The sequence below is a fragment of the Agelaius tricolor genome, unplaced genomic scaffold, assembly GCF_023055355.1.
Source record: "Agelaius tricolor isolate 1412-34295 unplaced genomic scaffold, bAgeTri1.0.p SCAF_152, whole genome shotgun sequence".
Classification (NCBI taxonomy): Eukaryota; Metazoa; Chordata; class Aves; order Passeriformes; family Icteridae; genus Agelaius; species Agelaius tricolor.
Genome location: NW_027269412.1, coordinates 1 through 21,918, shown reverse-complemented (window position 1 = coordinate 21,918; position 21,918 = coordinate 1). Strand labels below are relative to the sequence as shown.

General features: G+C 49.5%; 2 protein-coding genes across 2 annotated transcripts in view; one reads left to right on the top strand and one right to left on the bottom strand.

Moving 5' to 3' along the window:
* Window positions 1–12,908, bottom strand: part of MED25 (mediator complex subunit 25) — a 51,884-nt gene extending 38,976 nt beyond the window's left edge. The window contains exons 1-5 of the mRNA XM_071420600.1: window positions 12,854–12,908; window positions 12,513–12,685; window positions 8,768–8,813; window positions 6,484–6,609; window positions 3,555–3,652 (exon numbers count right to left, since the gene is read on the bottom strand). Coding sequence (XP_071276701.1) covers window positions 3,555–3,652; window positions 6,484–6,609; window positions 8,768–8,813; window positions 12,513–12,607 — 365 coding nt within the window. The 5' untranslated portion in view covers window positions 12,608–12,685; window positions 12,854–12,908. The remainder of the gene's footprint in view (window positions 1–3,554; window positions 3,653–6,483; window positions 6,610–8,767; window positions 8,814–12,512; window positions 12,686–12,853) is intronic.
* A 272-nt stretch (window positions 12,909–13,180) lies between these two features.
* Window positions 13,181–21,379, top strand: LOC139586913 (protein fuzzy homolog; the record flags this gene model as incomplete). The annotated part of the gene is made up of 10 exons (XM_071420596.1): window positions 13,181–13,710; window positions 13,797–13,918; window positions 14,302–14,386; window positions 15,380–15,448; window positions 16,117–16,224; window positions 16,891–17,115; window positions 18,011–18,106; window positions 19,392–19,482; window positions 20,748–20,841; window positions 21,334–21,379. Coding segments are annotated over exons 1-10 (1,026 nt in total), but the record flags the coding sequence as incomplete, so codon positions are not given.
* Window positions 21,380–21,918: the final 539 nt, after the last annotated feature.

Genomic DNA, 21,918 nt, shown 5'->3' with positions numbered 1-21,918 from the left:
GTCGAGCAGGAGCTGCAGGGCCGGGCTGAGGCCCCAGATCCCTCCCAGACCCCAAAATCCCCCCAAAAACCCCAATAAAAATCCCCAAAAAACCCCAAAACCCCCCTAAAAACCCAAATCCCCCCAAACCCCAAATTCCCCAAATTCCCCCTCAGAAAAAACCCCAAAAAAACCTCAAAAAATCCCAATAAAAATCCAACAAAAACTCCAAAAAATCCCCAAAAAACTCCAAAAAATCCCCAATTTTCCCCCAAAACCTCCCCAAAAACCCCTCAAAAAAAACCCCAAACCCCTCCCAGACCCCAAAAAGCCCCAAAAATCCCAAAATTCCCCAATTTTCTCCCATTTGCTCCCTCATTTTCTTGAAGTCGTGCAGGAGCTGCAGGGCCGGGCTGAGGCCCCAAATCCCTCCCAGACCCCAAAATCTCCCAAAAACCCCAATAAAAATCCCCAAAAAACCCCCAAAACACCCCCAAAAAAACCCAAATCCCCCCAAACCCCAAATCCCCCCTCAGAAAACCCCAAAAAACCCCAAAAAATCTCAATAAAAATCCCCCAAAAACTCCAAAAAATCCCCAATTTCCCCCCAAAACCCCCCCAAATCCCCCTCAAAAAAACCCCAAATCCCTCCCAGACCCCAAAATCTCCCAAAAACCCCAATAAAAATCCCCCAAAAAACCCCAAAACCCCCCCAAAAAAACCCAAATCCCCCCAAACCCCAAATTCCCCCTCAGAAAAACCCCAAAAAAACCCCAAAAAATCCCAATAAAAATCCCCAAAAACTCCAAAAAAACTCCAAAAAATCCCCAAAAAACTCCAAAAAATCCCAAATTTTCCCCAAAAATCTTCCCAAAACCCCCCCAAATCCCCCTCAAAAAAACCCCAAATCCCTCCCAGACCCCAAAAAGCCCCAAAAAGCCCCAAAATTCCCCAATTTTCTCCCATTTCCTCCCTCATTATCTTGAAGTCGAGCAGGAGCTGCAGGGCCGGGCTGAGGCCCCAAATCCCTCCCAGACCCCAAAATCCCCAAAAACCCCAATAAAAATCCCAAAAAAACCCCAAAACCCCCCTAAAAAACCCAAATCCCCCCAAACCCCAAATTCCCCAAAATTCCCCCTCAGAAAAAACCCCAAAAAAACCTCAAAAAATCCCAATAAAAATCCAACAAAAACTCCAAAAAATCCCCAAAAAACTCCAAAAAATCCCCAATTTTCCCCCAAACCCCCCCAAATCCCCCTCAAAAAAAATCCCCAAATCCCTCCCAGACCCCAAAAAGCCCCAAAAATCCCAAAATTCCCCAATTTTCTCCCATTTGCTCCCTCATTTTCTTGAAGTCGTGCAGGAGCTGCAGGGCCGGGCTGAGGCCCCAGATCCCTCCCAGACCCCAAAATCTCCCAAAAACCCCAATAAAAATCCCCAAAAAACCCCCAAAACCTCCCCAAAAAAACCCAAATCCCCCCAAACCCCAAATTCCCCCTCAGAAAAACCCAAAAAACCCCCAAAAAATCTCGATAAAAATCCCCCAAAAACTCCAAAAAATCCCCAAAAACTCCAAAAAATCCCCAAAAAACTCCAAAAAATCCCCAATTTTCCCCCAAAACCCCCCAAATCCCCCTCAAAAAAAAAACCCAAATCCCTCCCAGACCCCAAAAAGCCCCAAAAATCCCCAAAATTCCCCAATTTTCTCACATTTGCTCCCTCATTTTCTTGAAGTCGTGCAGGAGCTGCAGGGCCGGGCTGAGGCCCCAGATCCCTCCCAGACCCCAAAATCCCCAAAAACCCCAATAAAAATCCCGAAAAAACCCCAAAACCTCCCCAAAAAACCCAAATCTCCCCAAACCCCAAATTCCCCAAAATTCCCCCTCAGAAAAACCCCAAAAAAACCCAAAAAATCCCAATAAAAATCCCCCAAAAACTCCAAAAAATCCCCAAAAAACTCCAAAAAATCCCCAATTTTCCCCCAAACCCCCCCAAATCCCCCTCAAAAAAACCCCAAATCCCTCCCAGACCCCAAAAAGCCCCAAAAAGCCCCAAAAAGCCCCAATTTTCTCCCATTTGCTCCCTCATTTTCTTGAAGTCGTGCAGGAGCTGCAGGGCCGGGCTGAGGCCCCAAATCCCTCCCAGACCCCAAAATCCCCAAAAAACCCCAATAAAAATCCCCCAAAAAACCCCAAAAACCCCCCCAAAAAAACCCAAATCCCCCCAAACCCCAAATTCCCCCTCAGAAAAACCCCAAAAAAACCCAAAAAATCCCAAGAAAAATCCCCAAAAAAACTCCAAAAAAAGGCCAAAAAATCCCCAAAAAACTCCAAAAAATCCCCAATTTTCCCCCAAATCCCCCTCAAAAAAAATCCCCAAATCCCTCCCAGCCCCCAAAAAGCCCCAAAAAGCCCCAAAATTCCCCAAAATTCCCCGATTTTCTCACATTTGCTCCCTCATTTTCTTGAAGTCGAGCAGGAGCTGCAGGGCCGGGCTGAGGCCCCAAATCCCTCCCAGACCCCAAAATCCCCCCAAAAACCCCAATAAAAATCCCAAAAAAAACCCAAAACCCCCCCAAAAAAAACCCAAATCCCCCCAAACCCCAAATTCCCCCCTCAAAAAAACCCAAAAAAACCCCAAAAAATCCCAATAAAAATCCCCAAAAACTCCAAAAAACTCCAAAAAATCCCCAAAAAACTCCAAAAAATCCAAATTTTCCCCAAAAATCTTCCCAAAACCCCCCCAAATCCCCCTCAAAAAAAACCCCAAATCCCTCCCAGACCCCAAAAAGCCCCAAAAAGCCCCAAAATTCCCCAATTTTCTCCCATTTGCTCCCTCATTTCTTGAAGTCGTGCAGGAGCTGCAGGGCCGGGCTGAGGCCCCAGATCCCTCCCAGACCCCAAAATCCCCAAAAACCCCAATAAAAATCCCCCAAAAAACCCCAAAACCCCCCCAAAAAAACCCAAATCCCCCCCAAACCCCAAATTCCCCCTCAGAAAAAAACCCCAAAAAACCCCCAAAAAATCTCGATAAAAATCCCCCAAAAACTCAAAAAAATCTCCAAAAACTCCAAAAAAATCCCCAAAAAACTCCAAAAAATCCCCAATTTTCCCCCAAAACCCCCCAAATCCCCCTCAAAAAATACCCCAAATCCCTCCCAGCCCCAAAAAGCCCCAAAAATCCCAAAATTCCCCAATTTTCTCACATTTGCTCCCTCATTTTCTTGAAGTCGAGCAGGAGCTGCAGGGCCGGGCTGAGGCCCCAAATCCCTCCCAGACCCCAAAACCCCAAAAAAACCCCAATAAAAATCCCCAAAAAAAACCCCAAAACCTCCCTAAAAATCCCAAATCCCCCCAAACCCCAAATTCCCCAAAATTCCCCCTCAGAAAAACCCCAAAAAAACCCAAAAAATCCCAAGAAAAATCCCCAACAAACTCCAAAAAAAGGCCAAAAAATCCCCAAAAAACTCCAAAAAATCCCCAATTTTCCCCCAAATCCCCCTCAAAAAAAAATCCCCAAATTCCTCCCAGCCCCCAAAAAGCCCCAAAAATCCCAAAATTCCCCAATTTTCTCACATTTGCTCCCTCATTTTCTTGAAGTCGTCGAAGAGCTGCAGGGCCGTGCTCAGCCCCTCTGCGATCAGGCTGCAGCTCTCGCCGCCCCCCCCCACAAAACCTGGGGCAAATTTGGGGGGAATTTGGGTCAGTTCAGACCCCAAACCCCTCCCCCAAAATTCCCCAAAATCCCCCAAAGGTTTTTACCCCCAAAAAATTCGGGGGTTCTTGGGGGTTTTCTAGCGTTAAAATGGGTTAAAATCGGATTTTTTTCCCCATTTTCCCCCATTCTTTCCCATTTCCCTCCCATTTTTTTCCTCAAATTCTCCATTTTCCCCCATTTTCCCCCATTTTCCCCAAATTTTCCCCCATTTTTCTCCATTTCTTCCTCAAATTTTTTCCCAAATCCCCCAAAATCAAAATTTTCCCCATTTCCCCCATTTTTGCCTATTTTTCCTCATTTTTCCCCCATTCTTTCCCATTTCCCTCCCATTTTCCCCAAATTCTCCATTTTCCCCCATTCCCCCCAATTTTCCCCCATTTTCCCCCAAATTTTCCTCATTTTTTCTCATTTTTCCCCATTTCCCCCCATTTTTCCCTTTATCCCCCATTTCCTCCCATTTTTCCACATTTTTCCCCAATTTTTTGTTCATTTTTTCCCCATCTTTTCCCTCATTTTTCTCCATTTCTTCCCAAAATTCCATTTTTTCCTCAATTTTTTCCCAAATCCCCCCAAAAATCAAAATTTTCCCCATTTCCCCCCATTTTTGCCTATTTTTCCTCATTTTTCCCCCATTCTTTCCCATTTCCCTCCCATTTTTTCCCCAAATTCTCCATTTTCCCCCATTCCTCCCCATTTTCCCCCAAATTTTCCTCATTTTTTCTCATTTTTCCCCATTTCCCCCCATTTTTTTTCCAATTTTTGTTCATTTTTTCCCCATCTTTTCCCTCAATTTCTCCATTTCTTCCCAAAATTCCATTTTTTCCTCAATTTTTTCCCAAATCCCCCCCAAAAATCAAAATTTTCCACATTTCCCCCCTTTTTTTTGCCTATTTTTCCCCATTCTTTCTCATTTTCTCCTATTTTTCCCCATTTCCCCCATTTTTCCCCTTTTTCCCATTTTCCCAATTTTCTCATTTTTCCTTATTTTTCCCTATTTCCTCCCATTTTTCTGTATTTTTCCTCAATTTTTTGTTCATTTTTCCCCATTTTTTCCCCAAAATCTCAATTTCTCCCCATTTTTGCCCAAAATTCCGGTTTTTCTCCCCATCTTGCCCTCACAGGATGCTCTCAAGCCAGGTAAGAAATGAACTCACAGACGCCCCAAAATTTCCATTTTCCCCCCATTTTTTCCCATTTCCCCCCCATTTTTTCCCAATTTTTTTCCATTTTTTCCCCATTTTTTCCCCAAAATCTCCATTTTCCCCCATTTTTTCCCCAATTTTTCCCAATTTTTTTCCATTTTTTCCCCATTTTTTCCCCAAAATTCCAATTTTTTTTCCCCATTTTTTCCCCAAATTCCCAGTTTTTCTCCCCATTTTGCCCTCACTGGATGCTGTCGAGCCAGGTAAGAAATGAACTCACAGGCACCCCAAAATCTCCATTTTCCCCCCATTTTTTTCAATTTTTTCCCATTTTTTTCCCCATTTTTTCCCCAAAATTCCCATTTTTTCCCCATTTTTGCCCAAAATCCCGGTTTTTCTCCCCATTTTGCCCTCACTGGATGCTGTCCAGCCAGGTAAGAAAACGCCCCAAAATCTCCATTTCCCCCCCATTTTTTCCCCAATTTTTTCCATTTTTTCCCCATTTTTTCCCCAAAATCTCAAATTTTCCCCATTTTTGCCCAAAATCCCGGTTTTTCTCCCCATTTTGCCCTCACTGGATGCTGTCCAGCCAGGTAAGAAAATGCCCCAAAATTTCCATTTTCCCCCCCATTTTTTTCCATTTCCCGCCCATTTTTTCCCCATTTTTTACCATTTTTTCCCCTTTTTTTCCCCAAAATCTCAATTTTTCCCCATTTTTGCCCAAAATCCCGGTTTTTCTCCCCATTTTGCCCTCACAGGATGCTCTCAAGCCAGGTAAGAAATGAACTCACAGATGCCCCAAAATCTCCATTTCCCCCCATTTTTTCCCCAATTCTTTCCGTTTTTTCCCCATTTTTTCCCCATTTTTCCCCCAAAATCTCCATTTTTTCCCCATTTTTGCCCAAAATCCCGGTTTTTCTCCCCATTTTGCCCTCACTGGATGCTGTCCAGCCAGGTAAGAAAACGCCCCAAAATCTCCATTTCCCCCCCATTTTTTCCCCAATTTTTTCCATTTTTTCCCCATTTTTTCCCCAAAATCTCAAATTTTCCCCATTTTTGCCCAAAATCCCAGTTTTTCTCCCCATTTTGCCCTCACTGGATGCTGTCCAGCCAGGTAAGAAAATGCCCCAAAATTTCCATTTCCCCCCCATTTTTTTCCATTTCCCGCCCATTTTTTCCCCATTTTTTACCATTTTTTCCCCTTTTTTTCCCCAAAATCTCAATTTCTCCCCATTTTTGCCCAAAATTCCGGTTTTTCTCCCCATCTTGCCCTCACAGGATGCTCTCAAGCCAGGTAAGAAATGAACTCACAGACACCCCAAAATCTCCATTTTCCCCCCATTTTTTCCCATTTCCCGCCCATTTTTTCCCCATTTTTTACCATTTTTTCCCCTTTTTTTCCCCAAAATCTCAATTTTTCCCCATTTTTGCCCAAAATCCCGGTTTTTCTCCCCATTTTGCCCTCACTGGATGCTGTTGAGCCAGGTAAGAAATGAACTCACAGGCACCCCAAAATCTCCATTTTCCCCCATTTTTTCCCCAATTTTTTCCATTTTTTCCCATTTTTTCCCCATTTTTTCCCCAAAATCTCAATTTTTCCCCATTTTTGCCCAAAATCCCGGTTTTTCTCCCCATTTTGCCCTCACTGGATGCTGTCCAGCCAGGTGAGGAACTCCCAGGCGCTGCTGGTGGGCGCGTGGCACTGAACGTACGACTCAGGGGCACAATCCACGGTGTTGAACACAACCAGGCTGTACTGGGTGCCCCCAAACTGGGAAAAATTCATTAAAATTCATTAAAAATATAATTAAAATTAATTAGAATTGAATTAAAATAGAAATAAAATAAATGGAATTAAATGGAATGATAATTATAAAGTATATTAAATATAATGTACAATCCACGGTGTTGAACACAACCAGGCTGTACTGGGTGCCCCCAAACTGAAATAAATTCATTAAAATTCATTAAAAATTAATTAAAATTAATTAAAAATTAATTAAAATTGAAATAAAATAGAAATGAAATAAATGGAATTAAATTGAATTAAATTATAAAGTAAATTAAATATAATGTACAATCCACGGTGTTGAACACAACCAGGCTGTACTGGGTGCCCCCAAACTGGGAAAAATTCATTAAATTAATTAAAATTAACTAAAATAGAATTAAAATATAATTAAAATAGAATTAAAATTGAAATAAAATAGAAATAAATTGAATTAAATTATAAAGTTCAATATAAGATACAATCCACGGTGTTGAACACAACCAGGCTGTACTGGGTGCCCCCAAACTGAAAGAAATTAATATAAGTTAATTAAAATGTAATTAAAAATTAATTAAAATTGAGTTAAAATTGAATTAAAATAGAAATAAATGGAATTAAATTATAAAGTTCAATATAAGATACAATCCACGGTGTTGAACAGAACCAGGCTGTACTGGGTGCCCCCAAACTGAAATAAATTAATATAAATTAACTTAAATGTAATTAAAATTAATTAAAATATAATTAAAAATTAATTAAAATTGAAATAAAATAGAAATAAATTGAATTAAATTATAAAGTTCAATATAAGACACAATCCACGGTGTTGAACACAACCAGGCTGTACTGGGTGCCCCCAAACTGAAATAAATTCATTAAAATTCATTAAAAATTAATTAAAATTAATTAAAAATTAATTAAAATTGAAATAAAATAGAAATGAAATAAATGGAATTAAATTGAATTAAATTATAAAGTAAATTAAATATAATGTACAATCCACGGTGCTGAACACAACCAGGCTGTACTGGGTGCCCCCAAACTGGGAAAAATTCATTAAATTAATTAAAATTAACTAAAATAGAATTAAAATAGAATTAAAATAGAATTAAAATTGAAATAAAATAGAAATAAATTGAATTAAATTATAAAGTTCAATATAAGATACAATCCACGGTGTTGAACACAACCAGGCTGTACTGGGTGCTCCCAAACTGAAATAAATTCATATAAATTCATTAAAAATTAATTAAAATTTACTAAAATTGAACTAAAATATAATTAAAATAGAAATAAATGGAATTAAATTATAAAGTTCAATATAAGATACAATCCACGGTGTTGAACACAACCAGGCTGTACTGGGTGCCCCCAAACTGAAAGAAATTCATTAAATTAATTAAAAATTAATTAAAAATTAATTAAAATTGAAATAAAATAGAAATAAAATAAATGGAATTAAATTGAATTAAATTATAAAGTAAATTAAATATAATGTACAATCCACGGTGTTGAACACAACCAGGCTGTACTGGGTGCCCCCAAAGTGAATTAAATGAACTAAAATATAAAATAAAGTATAAAAGAGAAATACCAAAATTATATTGTTATGCATTTATAGGATATGTATAATTTATAATATCATAAAATAATCTACAATAAAATCTAAAATTAAATAAAATAAGCTGTAGTAGGTACCCACAAACTGGGCAAAAAAATAAATACAGAATAGAATAAAATAGAACAGAATAAATTAAATTAAAATAAAATAGAATACAAAATTAAAATTAGGTAAAATAAGTAGAGATAAAATAGAAAATATTAAAATATTAGAATATTAAAATGTTAAAATGTTAAAATGTTGAAATATTAAAATAGTAAAATATTAATGTATGGAATTATGAAATAATACAATATTAAATGTTAAATATTAAAATACTGAAATATTAAAATAAAAAATAAAAATAAATTAAAACGGAATAAAATACACAATAACAAATATTAAAATACAAAAACATTAAAATAAGAAATTTAAATTATACTGAATTAAATTAAATTAAATTAAATTAAGTTAAATTAAATTAAATTAATTAAAATCAATTAAATTAATTAAATTAAAATAAAATAAATTCAATTCATTGCCCCCATCCCCACTCACGTCTCCCCCAAAGTCGGTCTCGGCGGGGGGGCCCCCATTGAAATACCTGGGGAGAAATGGGGGGGTCTGAGGGGATTTGGGGGTTCCTGAGGGGATTTGGGGGGGTCTGAGGGGATTTGGGGGTTCTGGGGGGGATTTGGGGGGGTCTGAGGGGATTTGGGGGTTCCTGAGGGGATTTGGGGGGTCCTGAGGGGATTTGGGGGGGTCTGAGGGGATTTGGGAGTTCCTGAGGGGATTTGGGGGGTCCTGAGGGAAACTGGGGGATCCTGAGGGAAATTGGGGGATCCTGAGGGGATTTGGGGGGGGTCTGAGGGGGTCTTGGGGTTTCTGAGGGGATTTGGGGAGGGGTCTGAGGGGATTTGGGGGGTTTTTGCTGGGATTTGGGGGGGTCCTGAAGGGGTCTTGGGGGTTCCTGAGGGGATTTGGGGGGGGTCTGAGGGGGTCTTGGGGTTCCTGAGGGGATTTGGGGGGATCTGAAGGGATTTGGAGGTTCCTGAGGGCATCTTGGGGGTCCTGAGGGGATTTGGGGGGTCCTGAGGGAAATTGGGGATTCCTGAGGGTGATTTGGGGGGTCTGAGGGGATTTGGGGGGGTCCTGAGGGGATTTGGGGGGCCCAGAGGGGATTTGAGGGGGTCCTGAGGGGATTTGGGGGGTCCTGAGGGGATTTGGGGGTCCTGAGGGGATTTGGGGGGGTCTGAGGGGGATTTGGGGGGTTCCTGAGGGGATTTGGGGGTTCCTGAGGGGATATGGGGGGGTCTGAGGGGATTTGGGGGGTCTGAGGGGATTTGGGGGGGTCTGAGGGGATCTGGGGGGGTCTGAGGGGGATTTGGGGGTTCCTGAGGGGATTTGGGGGGTCCTGAGGGGATTTGGGGGGGTCTGAGGGGATTTGGGAGTTCCTGAGGGGATTTGGGGGGTCCTGAGGGGGTTTTGGGGGGGCCCAGAGGAGATTTGGGGGGTCCTGAGGGGATTTGGGGGTTCCTGAGGGGATCTGGGGGGTCCTGAGGGAAACTGGGGGATCCTGAGGGAAATTGGGGGATCCTGAGGGGATTTGGGGGGGTCTGAGGGGGTCTTGGGGTTCCTGAGGGGATTTGGGGGGATCTGAAGGGATTTGGAGGTTCCTGAGGGCATCTTGGGGGTCCTGAGGGGATTTGGGGGGTCCTGAGGGAAATTGGGGATTCCTGAGGGTGATTTGGGGGGTCTGAGGGGATTTGGGGGGTCTGAGGGGATTTGGGGGGTCCTGAGGGGATTTGAGGGGGTCTGAGGGGGCTTTGGGGGTCCTGAGGGGGATTTGGGGGGTCCTGAGGGGATTTGGGGGGTCCTGAGGGGATTTGGGGGGGTCTGAGGGATCCTGAGGGGGATTTGAGGGATCCTGAGGGGGCTTTGGGGGTCCTGAGGGGGATTTGGGGGGTCCTGAGGGGATTTGGGGGGTCTGAGGGGATTTGAGGGGGTCTGAGGGGATTTGGGGGGGGGGGGGGGGGGGGGGGTCTGAGGGGCTCTTGGGAGGTCCTGAGGGGATTTGGGAGGGGTCTGAGGGGATTTGGGGCTTTTTGCTGGGATTTGGGGGGGTCCTGAGGGGGTCTTGGGGGTTCCTGAGGGGAGTTGGGGGGGTCCTGAGGGGGTTTGGGGGGGTCCTGAGGGGGTTTGGGGGGGTCCTGAGGGGGTTTGGGGGGGTCTGAGGGGATTTGGGGGGTCCGAGGGGATTTGGGGGGTCCGGAGGGGATTCTGGGGGTCCCTGAGGGGGATTTGAGGGTTCCTTAGGGGTTTTGGAGGCTCCTGAGGGGGTCTTGGGGGTTCCTGAGGGGATTTGGGGGGTCTGAGGGGATTTGGGGGGTCTGAGGGGGATTTGGGGGGTTCCTGAGGGATTTGGGGGTTTTTGCTGGGATTTCGGGGGGTCCTGAGGGGAATTGGGGGGTCCTGAGGGGATTTGGGAGTCCTCAGGGAATTCTGGGGGTCCTGAGGGAATTTGGGGGGTCCTGAGGGGGTCTTGGGGTTTCTGAGGGGATTTGGGGGGGTCTGAGGGGATTTGGAGGTTCCTGAGGGCATCTTGGGGGTCCTGAGGGGATTTGGGGAGGTCCTGAGGGAAACTGGGGGGTTCTGAAGGGATTTGGGGGGGCCCCTGAGGGGATTTGGGGGGGGTCTGAGGGGGTCTTGGGGTTCCTGAGGGGATTTGGGGGGATCTGAAGGGATTTGGAGGTCCTGAGGGCATCTTGGGGGTCCTGAGGGGATTTGGGGGGTCCTGAGGGAAATTGGGGATTCTGAGGGTGATTTGGGGGGTCTGAGGGGATTTGGGGGGGTCCTGAGGGGATTTGGGGGGCCCAGAGGGGATTTGAGGGGGTCCTGAGGGGATTTGGGGCTTTTTGCTGGGATTTGGGGGGGTCCTGAAGGGGTCTTGGGGGTTCCTGAGGGGTTTTGGGGGTCCTGAGAGGATTTGGGGGCTCTGAGGGGGTCTTGGGGGTTCCTGAGGGGCTTCTGGGGGTCCTGAGGGGATTTGGGGGGGTCCTGAGGGGGATTTGGGGAGGGGTCTGAGGGGATCTGGGGGGTCCTGAGGGCGTCTTGGGGGGTCCTGAGGGCATTTGGGGGTTTCTGAGGGGATTCTGGGGGTCCTGAGGGGATTTTGGGGGTCCTGAGGGGATTTGGGAGTTCCTGAGGGGATTTGGGGGGTCCTGAGGGGGTTTTGGGGGGCCCAGAGGAGATTTGGGGGGTCCTGAGGGGATTTGGGGGGCCTGAGGGGATTTGCGGGTCCTGAGGGGATTTGGGGGGGTCTGAGGGGGATTTGGGGGGTTCCTGAGGGGATCTGGGGGTTCCTGAGGGGATTTTGGGGGTTTTTGCTGGGATTTGGGGGGGTCCTGAGGGGAACTGGGGGGGTCCTGAGGGGATTTGGGGGCGTCTGAGGGGATTTGGGAGGGTCTGAGGGATCCTGAGGGGGATTTGAGGGGATCCTGAGGGGATTTGGGAGGTTCTGAGGGGATTTGGGGGGTCCTGAGGGGATTCTGGGGGTCCTGAGGGGATTTGGGGGTTTTTGCTAGGATTTGGGGGGGTCCTGAGGGGATTTGGGAGTTCCTGAGGGGATTTGGGGGGTCCTGAGGGGGTTTTGGGGGGCCCAGAGGAGATTTGGGGGGTGTCCCTGAGGGGATTTGGGGGTTCCTGAGGGGATTTTGGGGGTCCTGAGGGGGTTTGGGAGGTTCTTGGGGGTGTTGGGGGAGTCCCAGTGTTTGATTTGAGGGGGGCCCCATTAATTTGAAGGGGGGGGGGGTCCTGACGATTTTCTGAGGGGAAATCGCGGCCATTTTGAGGGGGGGGGTCCCAATAACTTTGAGGGAGGGGTCCCAGGGAGTTTTGAGGGGATTTCCCGGCGATTTGAGGGAAAATCTTGAATATTTTGAGGGGAGACTCCTGAATATTTTGGGGGGGGGGTCGTCCCGATAACTTTGAGGGAAGGGTCCCGGGTATTTTGGGGGGGGGTCCCCGATAATTTAAAGGGGTTTCCTTCTAATTTGAGGCGGTGTCCCGATGTTTTCTGAGGGAAATCCCGGCCATTTTGAGGGGGGGTCCCGGCTCATTTGAGGAAGGGTCCCGGATAATCTGGGGGGCTCCCGATGATTTTGAGGATATTTTCTGGCAATTTTTGAGGGGGAAATCTCGGCCATTTTGAGAGGGGCTCCCGATAACTTTGAGGGCGCTCCCGTTTAATTTGAGGAGAGGGTCCCGTTAATTTGGGGAGGGGCCCCCCCCAGTCCTCCCTCACTCGATGGCGGGCAGCAGGTAATGCTTGCGCAGTGCCTCGAAGTAGGGCCCGAGGTTGGCGGTGCCCTCGATGACGAACACGACATCGGCCACCATGGCGGGGGGCGCGGGGGGCTCCAGCGCGGCACCACCATCGCCCCTCACGGAGGGGGGGGGGTCCGGGGGGCTCCGGTCCTGAGGGAGGACATTGAGAAGACACCAGACTCATTTCACGCCCGAAACGGAAATTTTCCCTCAGAAACAAAAAATTTCCACCAAAAATTTCCAATTTTATCCCCCAGACCCCCAAAAATCCACCCGGGACCCTTCCGTGCCCCCCCCACGCGCGCCCCGAGTCGGTACCGGCCGCTGCTCCCGCCGGACCGGAAGTGGGAAAGCCGGAAGTGCTTCCGTTTCGCGTCCGCCAGGCGGCGCATGCGCTGAAAAGAGGGAAACACGCGTTGCCGTGGTAACGGAGAAGCGGAGCCAATCAGAAGCGAGGAGCGGAAACCACGCCCCCCTCCTGCCTTGCTGGTGCCGCGGCAACCGCGCTTGGACCAATCATATCCAAGAGAAAGCCGCGCCCCTTTCCGGCGTTGCCGCGGCAACCGCTCTTGGACCAATCGCGTTGCAGTAAAAGCCACGCCTCTTCCGCCGTTGCCCGCGGCAACCGCGCTTGGACCAATCATGTGCCAGACTAAGCCACGCCCCTTCCGGCGTCGCCCTGGCAACCGCGGCGCTCCCGTCGTGCCCCGCGCGGCCATGGCGGCCACAGGCGGGAACTGAGCGGAGGCCGCGGGGCCGAGGAGGGGCGGGGCCGAAAAGGGGCGGGGGTTTAAGCGTTTAAAGGGGCGTGGTTTAATTGTTTAAAGGGCGGGGCTTAACGTGGTGTGGCTCTGGGTGTGGGGGACCAAAAGGGGTGTGGCACTTTTGGGGCGTGGCTTAAATTGGGGGCGTGGGTCTTTAAGGTAGGTCTGTGGGCGGGGCATATTGGGCGCTGGGCGGGGTTTAGAAGGGCGTGGTCGTTGCAAGTGAGTGTGATTTGATGTAAAGTTTGGGGGCGTGGCTTAGCACAAAGTGGGCGTGGTTTGGAAGCGACTGGGCGTGTCCTGAATGAAGGGGGCGCATCCATGCTGGAAGATGATGTCACCACCCCCTGCCTGGTGGGCGTGGCCACCGCCAGCGGCCTTCCCCTGTTCTGCCGCCCACCCCGCCCACAGGTGAGGCCACGCCCCTTTTTGACCACACCCACCTCGAGGTTCCTCCCCTTCCCCATGGACCTTTTGTCCCCGCCCCCTGGGTACAGCTGCCGTTCTCATTGGTCGGGGCCCTGCACGGGGTTCACCTGTTCGGGGCGGCCGCAGGGGCGGAGCTTCGGGAGGCGGCCACGCCCACTGCGCACCTGGCCTGGGCCGGATACGGGAACAGGTGAGGGGGCATGGGGGGGTCAGGGGTCAGGGGGAGGTCATGGGGTTATTTGGGGTCAGGGGAGTCACTGAGGGGTCAGGGGGAGGTCATGGGGTCACAGAGGGGTCAGGGTTATTTGGGGTCACAGAGGGGTCAGGGGTCACATTGGGGTCATTTTGGGACATGTTGGGGTCATGGAGGGGTCAGGGGTCACAGAGGGGTCATATTGAGGTCAGGGGTCACATTGGGGTAACAGGGGTCACGTTGGGGTCACAGGGGTCATGGGCTCATTTTGGGGTCCCGTTGGGGTCAGGGGTCATTTGGGTGTCACACTGGGGTCACAGAAAGGTCGCAGGGGTCAGAGGTCACGTTGGGGTGACGCCCCCTCCCCTCCCCTCCCCCAGCCTGACCCTGGTCGCTCTCAGCCCCTCCCCCGGCCCCGCTGGCCCCGCCCTCGCCCGGATCCTCCAATCAGCCCTCGGAGCCTTGGTGAGAGACACAAACCAGTATAAACCAGTACGGACCAGTATAAACCAGTATGGACCAGTATAAACCTATAGGGACCAGTACAAACCAGTACGGACCAGTATAGACCAGTACGGACCAGTATAAACCAGTACGGACCAGTATAAACCAGTATGGACCAGTATAGACCAGTACAGACCAGTATAAACCTGTAGGGACCAGTCTGGCTCCACCCCCTCCCCCTCTCAGGCTGTTTGTCCCATCCCAGTACAGACCAGTACGGACCAGTAAGGCCCAGTGAACCCCCACGCACCTCCCAGTCCATCCCAGTTTATCCCAGTTCATCCCAGTTTACCCCAGCCCCATTCCCAGTCCATCCCAGTCCATCCCAGTTTATCCCAGTCCCATTCCCAGTTCATCCCAGTCCATCCCAGTGCTCCTCTCCCCCATTCCCAGTACTCCCAGTGCCCCCCAGCCCCATTCCCAGTATATCCCAGTCCATCCCAGTATCCCCAGGTGCTGGTACTGGGACAGGAGGAGCTGCTGCCCCATTCCCAGTCCATCCCAGTTTATCCCAGTTTGGTTCCCAGTTTGTTCCCAGTCCCATTCCCAGTACATCCCAGTACCCCCAGCCCCATTCCCAGTTTATCCCAGTCCCTCCCAATCCTGTTCCCAGCACATTCCCAGTCCATCCCAGTTTATCCCAGTCCCATTCCCAGTCCATCCCAGTATATCCCAGTACCCCCCAGTCCCATTCCCAGTCCATCCCAGTCCATCCCGGTCCATCCCAGTTTATCCCAGTCCCATTCCCAGTATATCCCAGTACCCCCCAGTCCCATACCCAGTCCATCCCAGTCCATCCCAGTCCCTCCCAGTGCCCCCCAGTCCATCCCAGTCCATCCCAGTTTATCCCAGTCCATCCCAGTCCATTCCCAGTCCATCCCAGTTTATCCCACTCCCTCCCAGTGCCCCCCAGCCCCATTCCCAGTCCATCCCAGTCCATCCCAGTATCCCCAGGTGCTGGTACTGGGACAGGAGGAGCTGCTGCCCATCCGCAACGTGGAGAGGCTGAAACGGGACCTGAGGGTGAACTGGGACAGACTGGGATAAACTGGGATATACTGGGAGGGGTCTGGGGGGGAACTGGGAGCACTGGGAGTAACTGGGGGATACTGGGAGGGGTCTGGGGATGAACTGGGACATACTGGGAGCACTGGGAGGGGTTTGGGAGGTAAATGGGAGTTACTGGGAGGGCCCTTGGGGGTAACTGGGAGTTACTGGGAGCTACTGGGAGGGATTTGAGGGGGTCCTGGGAATTTTGGGAGGAATTTTGGGGGGGATTTTGGGGGGATTTTGGGGTGACCTTGGCCCCTCCCCCAGGGCTGTTTTGGGGGGGATTTTGGGGTGACCTTGGCCCCTCCCCCAGGGCTGTTTTGGGGAGGATTTTGGGGGGGATTTTGGGGGGATTTTGGGGGGGATTTTGGGGTGACCTTAGCCCCTCCCCCAGGGCTGTTTTGGGGGGATTTTGGGAGGAATTTTGGGGTTTTTGGGGTGACCTTGGCCCCTCCCCCAGGGCTGTTTTGGGGGGGATTTTGGGGGGGATTTTGGGGGGATTTTGGGGTGACCTTAGCCCCTCCCCCAGGGCTGTTTTGGGGGGGGATTTTGGGGTTTTTGGGGTGACCTTGGCCCCTCCCCGAGGGCTGTTTTGGGGGGGGATTTTGGGGTTTTTGGGGTGACCTTGGCCCCTCCCCCAGGGCTGTTTCCCCCTCCTGGATTCGCTGCTGAAGCCCCACGCGGGAGGGTGGGGGATGGGCGGCCCCTGCTGGCCCCTCCCCCCCGGGACCCCCCGGGAGGCGCTGCAGGTGAGAGACCCCCAAAAAACGCCCCCAAATTCCAGCCGGGACCCCCCAAAAACATCCCCAAATTAACCCTGGGACCCCCCAAAAACAACCCCAAAATTACAGCTGGGACCCCCAAAACTCCCCAAGACCCCAGGAACCCCAAAAAAACCTCCGGGATCCCTAAAATCCACCCCATAATAGAACTGGGACCCCCAAACTACCCCCAAAATTACACCTGGGACCCCCAAAAGCCTCCCCAAAATCAACCCGGGACCCCCAAAACCACCCCGAAAATACCCCAGGAACCCCCGGGAGGTGCTGCAGGTCAGAGACCCCCAAAATCCCCCCAAAATCCCCCCGAGACTCCCAAAAGCCTCCCCAAAATGGAGCTGGAACCCCCAAAAACACCCTGGGACCCCCAAGACACCCCAAAATCCACCCTGAGACCCCCAAAATTCACCTCAAAATCTCCCCTGGGACCCCCAAAATCTACTTCGGGGTCCCCAAAATCCTCCTCAAAATCCATCCTGGGACCCCAAAAATCCCCCCCAGGACCCTCAAAATTCACCCCGGATTCCCCCAAATTCCCCCTCATCCCCCAAACCCCAAATCCCCCAGACCCAAACCCCCCCAAATTGGGGGTGAACCCCCCCAAATTCCCTTTTTTTTCTCCCCCCCCGTCCCCAGGAGCGGCTTCAGCGCTTCGCGGGCGCGGCCCTGACGGATCTGGGCTGCGTGGTGTGGGGAGGGGGCGTGGCCTGGTTAAGCACCGCCCACTGGGGGGCGTTGCCCGAGGATGACTCCGCCCACCTGCGCGCGCTGCTGGCGCCGCCTCCTCCGCCAGGGGGCGCCCTGGGGGTGGGCGTGGCCGCGCGTGACGTCCCCGTGTTCCTGCCCAATAGCAGCCCGAAGGTGAGGTCACGTGGCGGAGGTGAAATTAACCCTTAAATGACCCCAAAAGAGCCCCAAAATTACCCTGAATTAACCCTAAAATAGCTCCAAATTTACCCCAAAATAGCCCCAAATAGACCCTAAAATGGCCCCAAAATTACCCCCAAATGACCCCAAACTAAGCCTAAAATAGGCCCAAAATTACCCCAAAAATAGCTCCAAAATTACCTCAAAATGACCCTAAAATAACTCCAGAATTACCCCAAATTTACCCCCAAATTGCCCCAAATTAATCCTTAAATTATCCCTAAAATAGCTCCAAAATCACCCCAAATTAACCCTAAAATAACTCCAGAATTATCCCAAACGGCCCCAAAATAGCCCCAAAATTACTTCAAACTGCCCCAAAATGATCCCAAATTAACCCTAAAATAGACCCAAAATGACCCCAAAGTAACGCCAAATTAACCCTAAAATTACCTCAAACTGACCCTAAAATAACCCCAAAATTACCCCAAATTGACCCTAAATAACCCCACATTAACCCTAAAATAACCCCCAAAATTACCGCAAATTAACCCTAAAGTAGCCCCAAACTGACCCCAAAATGAACCCAAAGTAACCCTAAAATAAAACCCTAAATGACCCCAAACTGACCCTAAAATAACCTCAAAATTACCCAAAAATAGCCTCAAAACTGACCCCAAAATAATCCCAAAACTACCCCAAAATTACTCCAAATTGACCCCAAAATAGCCTCCAAAATAACCTCGAAATGACCCGAAATTAACCCTAAAATAACCCCAAAATCCCCCAAATCAACCCAAATCTCCCCCAAACTGATCCCAAATTAACCCAAGTTATCCCAAATTGCCCAAAATCGCGGGAATTGAGCCCAATTTCCCCTCCCCCGCAGGTCCCGCACCGGCTGCTGTTGCTGCGGCTCCTGCCGGGGGTGGGGGTGGGGCTGCTCTGCGGGCCCCGCCCCTCCCTGCACCACGTGATCACCCAGGTGAGAGCCCTAAAGGGACCCCAAAAACCCCAAAAGGGACCCCAGAACTGGCCCCGAACCCAAAAATGATCCCAAAATGATCAAAACCGACCCCAAAACCAGAACTGACCCAAAGTGACACCAAAATAACCCAAAACTGACCCCAAATTAACCCAAAACTGACCCAAATTTAACCCAAAACTGACCTGAACTGACCCCAAAACTGACCTGAACTGACCCCAAATTTATCCCAAAATAACCCAAAACTGACCCAAATAGACCCCAAAACTGACCCCACCCCAAATTAACCCCAAAATGACCCCAAACTGGTCCCAAAACTGACTCCAAAACTGACCTGAACTGACCCCAAAACTGACCCCAAATTAACCCCAAAATAACCCAAAACTGACCCCCAAAATAACCCAAAACTGACCCCAAAACTGACCCCAAACCTGACCCCAAATTAACCCCCCAAACTGACCCCCAAACTGACCCCAAAACTGACCCCAAATTAACCCCAAAACTGATCCCAAAATTGACCCCAAAACTGACCCCAAATTAACCCCAAAATAACCCAAAACTGACCCCACACTGACCTCAAAATTGACCCCAAATTAACCCCAAAATAACCCCAAAATATCCCAAAACTGACCCCAAATTAACCCCAAAATAACCCAAAACTGACCCCAAAACTGACCCCACAAACTGACCCCAAAATAACCCAAAACTGACCTCAAAACTGACACCCAAACTGACCCAAAAATGACCCCAAATTACCCCAAAATAACCCAAAACTGACCCCAAATTAACCCCAAACTGACCCCAAAACTGACCCCAAATTAACCCCAAAACTGACTGAACTGATCCCAAAACTGACCCAAACTGACCCCAAAATAACCCCAAATTGACCCCAAAACTGACCCCAAATTAACCCCAAAATAATCCAAACCTGACCTCAAATTTACCCCAAAACAGACCCCAAAACTGACCCCAAAATAACCCCAAAATAACCAAAACTGACCCCAAAATAACCCCAAACTGGCCCCAAAACTGACCCCAAATTAACCCCAAAATGACCCCAAACTGGCCCCAAAACTGACTCCAAAACTGACCTGAACTGACCCCAAAATTGACCCCAAATTAAGCCCCAAACTGACCTGAATTGACCCCAAATTAACCCCAAATTAACCCCAAAATAACCCCCGCAAAATAACCCAAAACTGACCCCAATTTACCCCCAAATTAACCCCAAATTAACCCCAAATTTCTGCTGGGATTTTCCCCAAAAATCCCAATTTTCCCCCAGCTCGTGCCCCAGTTTTGGGGTCCCCTCCCTGGAGCAGCTCCGGGGCTGTGCCCGGCCCCGCCCCCCCCCCGCTGCCCCCCGAGGTTTTGGGGTGAGTTTGGGGGGAAAACCCCAAAATTTGGGGGTGGGGGGGGGGGGTCTTGGGGGCATTTTTGGGGAGAAAACCCCAAAATTTGGGGGGGTCTGAATTTGTGGGGGGCATTTTTGGGGAGAAACCCCAAAGTTAGGGGAACCTTAAAATTTGGGGAGGGGTCTTGGGGGGGATTTTTGGGGAGAAAGTTCCAAACTTGGGGGTTTTGGGGGGGGGAAAATCCAAATTTGGGGGGGTGTGAATTTATGGGGGATTTTTTGGGGTCTGGGGTTTTTTTTTGGGGGGTCCCCAAATTTTTCTTTTCCTCCCCCCCTCAGGTACCTCCTGATCCATCGGGGTCGGACCCAGAGCGGGATCGTGAAGGGGGCAGGCAGGGTTGGTGACCCAAAATATCCCAAATTTACCCCAAAAAACCCTAAATTCACACCAAAAGCCCTAAAATTTCCTCCCGAACCCCCATAATTTTACCCTAAAAGCCCCCAAACCCCCATAATTTCCCCCTAAAAACCCATCAATTACCCCAAAAAAATCCCATATTTTTCCCCAAAACCCCCTAAAATTTCCCCAAATCCCCATAATTTCCTCTTAACCCCATAATCCCCCCCAAAAAATCCCAAATTCCCTTGAAAATCCCATAATTTTTCCCCAAACCCCCATAATTCCCCCCAAAATCCATATTTTCCCCACAAAAATCCCATAATTTTTCCTCAAAAGCCCTAAAATCCCCCAAACCCCCTGATTTACCCCTAAAAATCCCAAAGTTTCTCCTCAAACCCTCTAAAATTCCCCCCAACACCCCTAAATTCCCCCCAAAATCCCAAATTTTTCCCCAAAACCTCTAAAATCCCCCCAAAATCCCATTATTTCCCCTCTAAAACCCCATAATTCACCCCAAAAATCCAATATTTTCCCCCTAAAACTCCATAGTTTACCCAAAATCCCATAATTTCCCCAAAACCCGAAAATTTCCCCCCAAACCCCCTAAAATTTACCCCCAAAAACCCAATAAATTCCCCCCAAAAATCCAATATTTTCCCCCAAAACCCCCTAAAATCCCCCCAAAACCCCCAAAATTTTCCCCAAAACCCCAAAATTTAGCCCTAAATCCCCATAATTTTCTCCCAAAAATCCAATATTTTTCCCCCAAGCCCCCCAAAATCCCCCCCAAAACCCTAAAATTTCCCCCCATAACCCTAAAAATTCCCCCCAAACCCCCTAAAATTTCCAAAACCCCCAAATTTCCCCCATTTTCCCCCCCCCCCCAGCCGGGGTTTTGCCCCCCCAGCTCCGATCCCAGGCCCTCCGAGACCTCCAGACCCCTCCTGGAACCCCAAATCTGCCCCAAATCGGGGGGCAAAGGTGAGAGGGGACCCCAAAAATAATTTGGGATTTTGGGGGGGTGAGTGGGGCACCCCAAAAATATTTTTGGGGTTTTTTTTTGTGGGGGGGGATTGGGGGTTTTTTGGGGGGCTTTTTTTAAGGAGTTTTGGGGTGTCTGGAAGTGGCCGAGGGGGAGGAATTTGGGGGTCTTGAGGATTTTTGGGGTTCAGGAAGGCACAAAATGGGGGTTTCGGGGGTGCAATAATTTTGGGGTGCGCCCCAGGACCCCAGTGACGGACATGGGGTCAATTTGGGGGTCCCTAGGGGGGGTCACTATGGGGTTTTGGGGTCTGAAATAATTTTGGGGTGCCCCAAGGACCCCACACTAGGCCCAAGCTGATGCCTTAGGGGGTCACTATGGGGTTTTGGGGTGACACAATTTTGGGGTGCCCCCAGGACCCCACACTAGGCCCAAGCTGTGCTACCTGGGGTCACTTTAGTGGGGTGAAATAATTTTGGGGTTGCCCCCAGAGCCCCACATGAGGCCCAAGCTGTGCTACATGAGGCCCAAGCTGATGTTAGGGGGTCACTATGGGGTTTTGGGGCTGAAATAATTTTGGGGTGCCCCCAGAACCCCACACTAGGCCCAAGCTGATGCCTTAGGGGGTCACTGTGGGGTTTTGAGGGTGAAATAATTTTGGGGTGCCCCCAGGACCCCACACTAGGGCCAGGCTGATGCCTTAGGGGGGTCACTATGGGGTTTTGGGGGTTGACACAATTTTGGGGTGCCCCCAGGACCCCACACTAGGCCCAAGCTGTGCTACCTGGGGTCACTTTAGTGGGGTGACACAATTTTAGGGTGCCCCAGGACCCCACACTAGGGCCAGGCCGATGCCTTAGGGGGGTCACTATGGGGTTTTGGGGCTGAAATAATTTTGGGGTGCCCCCAGGACCCCACACTAGGGCCAGGCTGATGCCTTAGGGGGTCACTATGGGGTTTTGGGGGTGCAATAATTTTGGGGTGCCCCCCAGGACCCCACACTAGGCCCAAGCTGTGCTACCTGGGGTCAGGCTGATGCCTTAGGGGGTCGCTATGGGGTTTTGGGGCTGAAATAA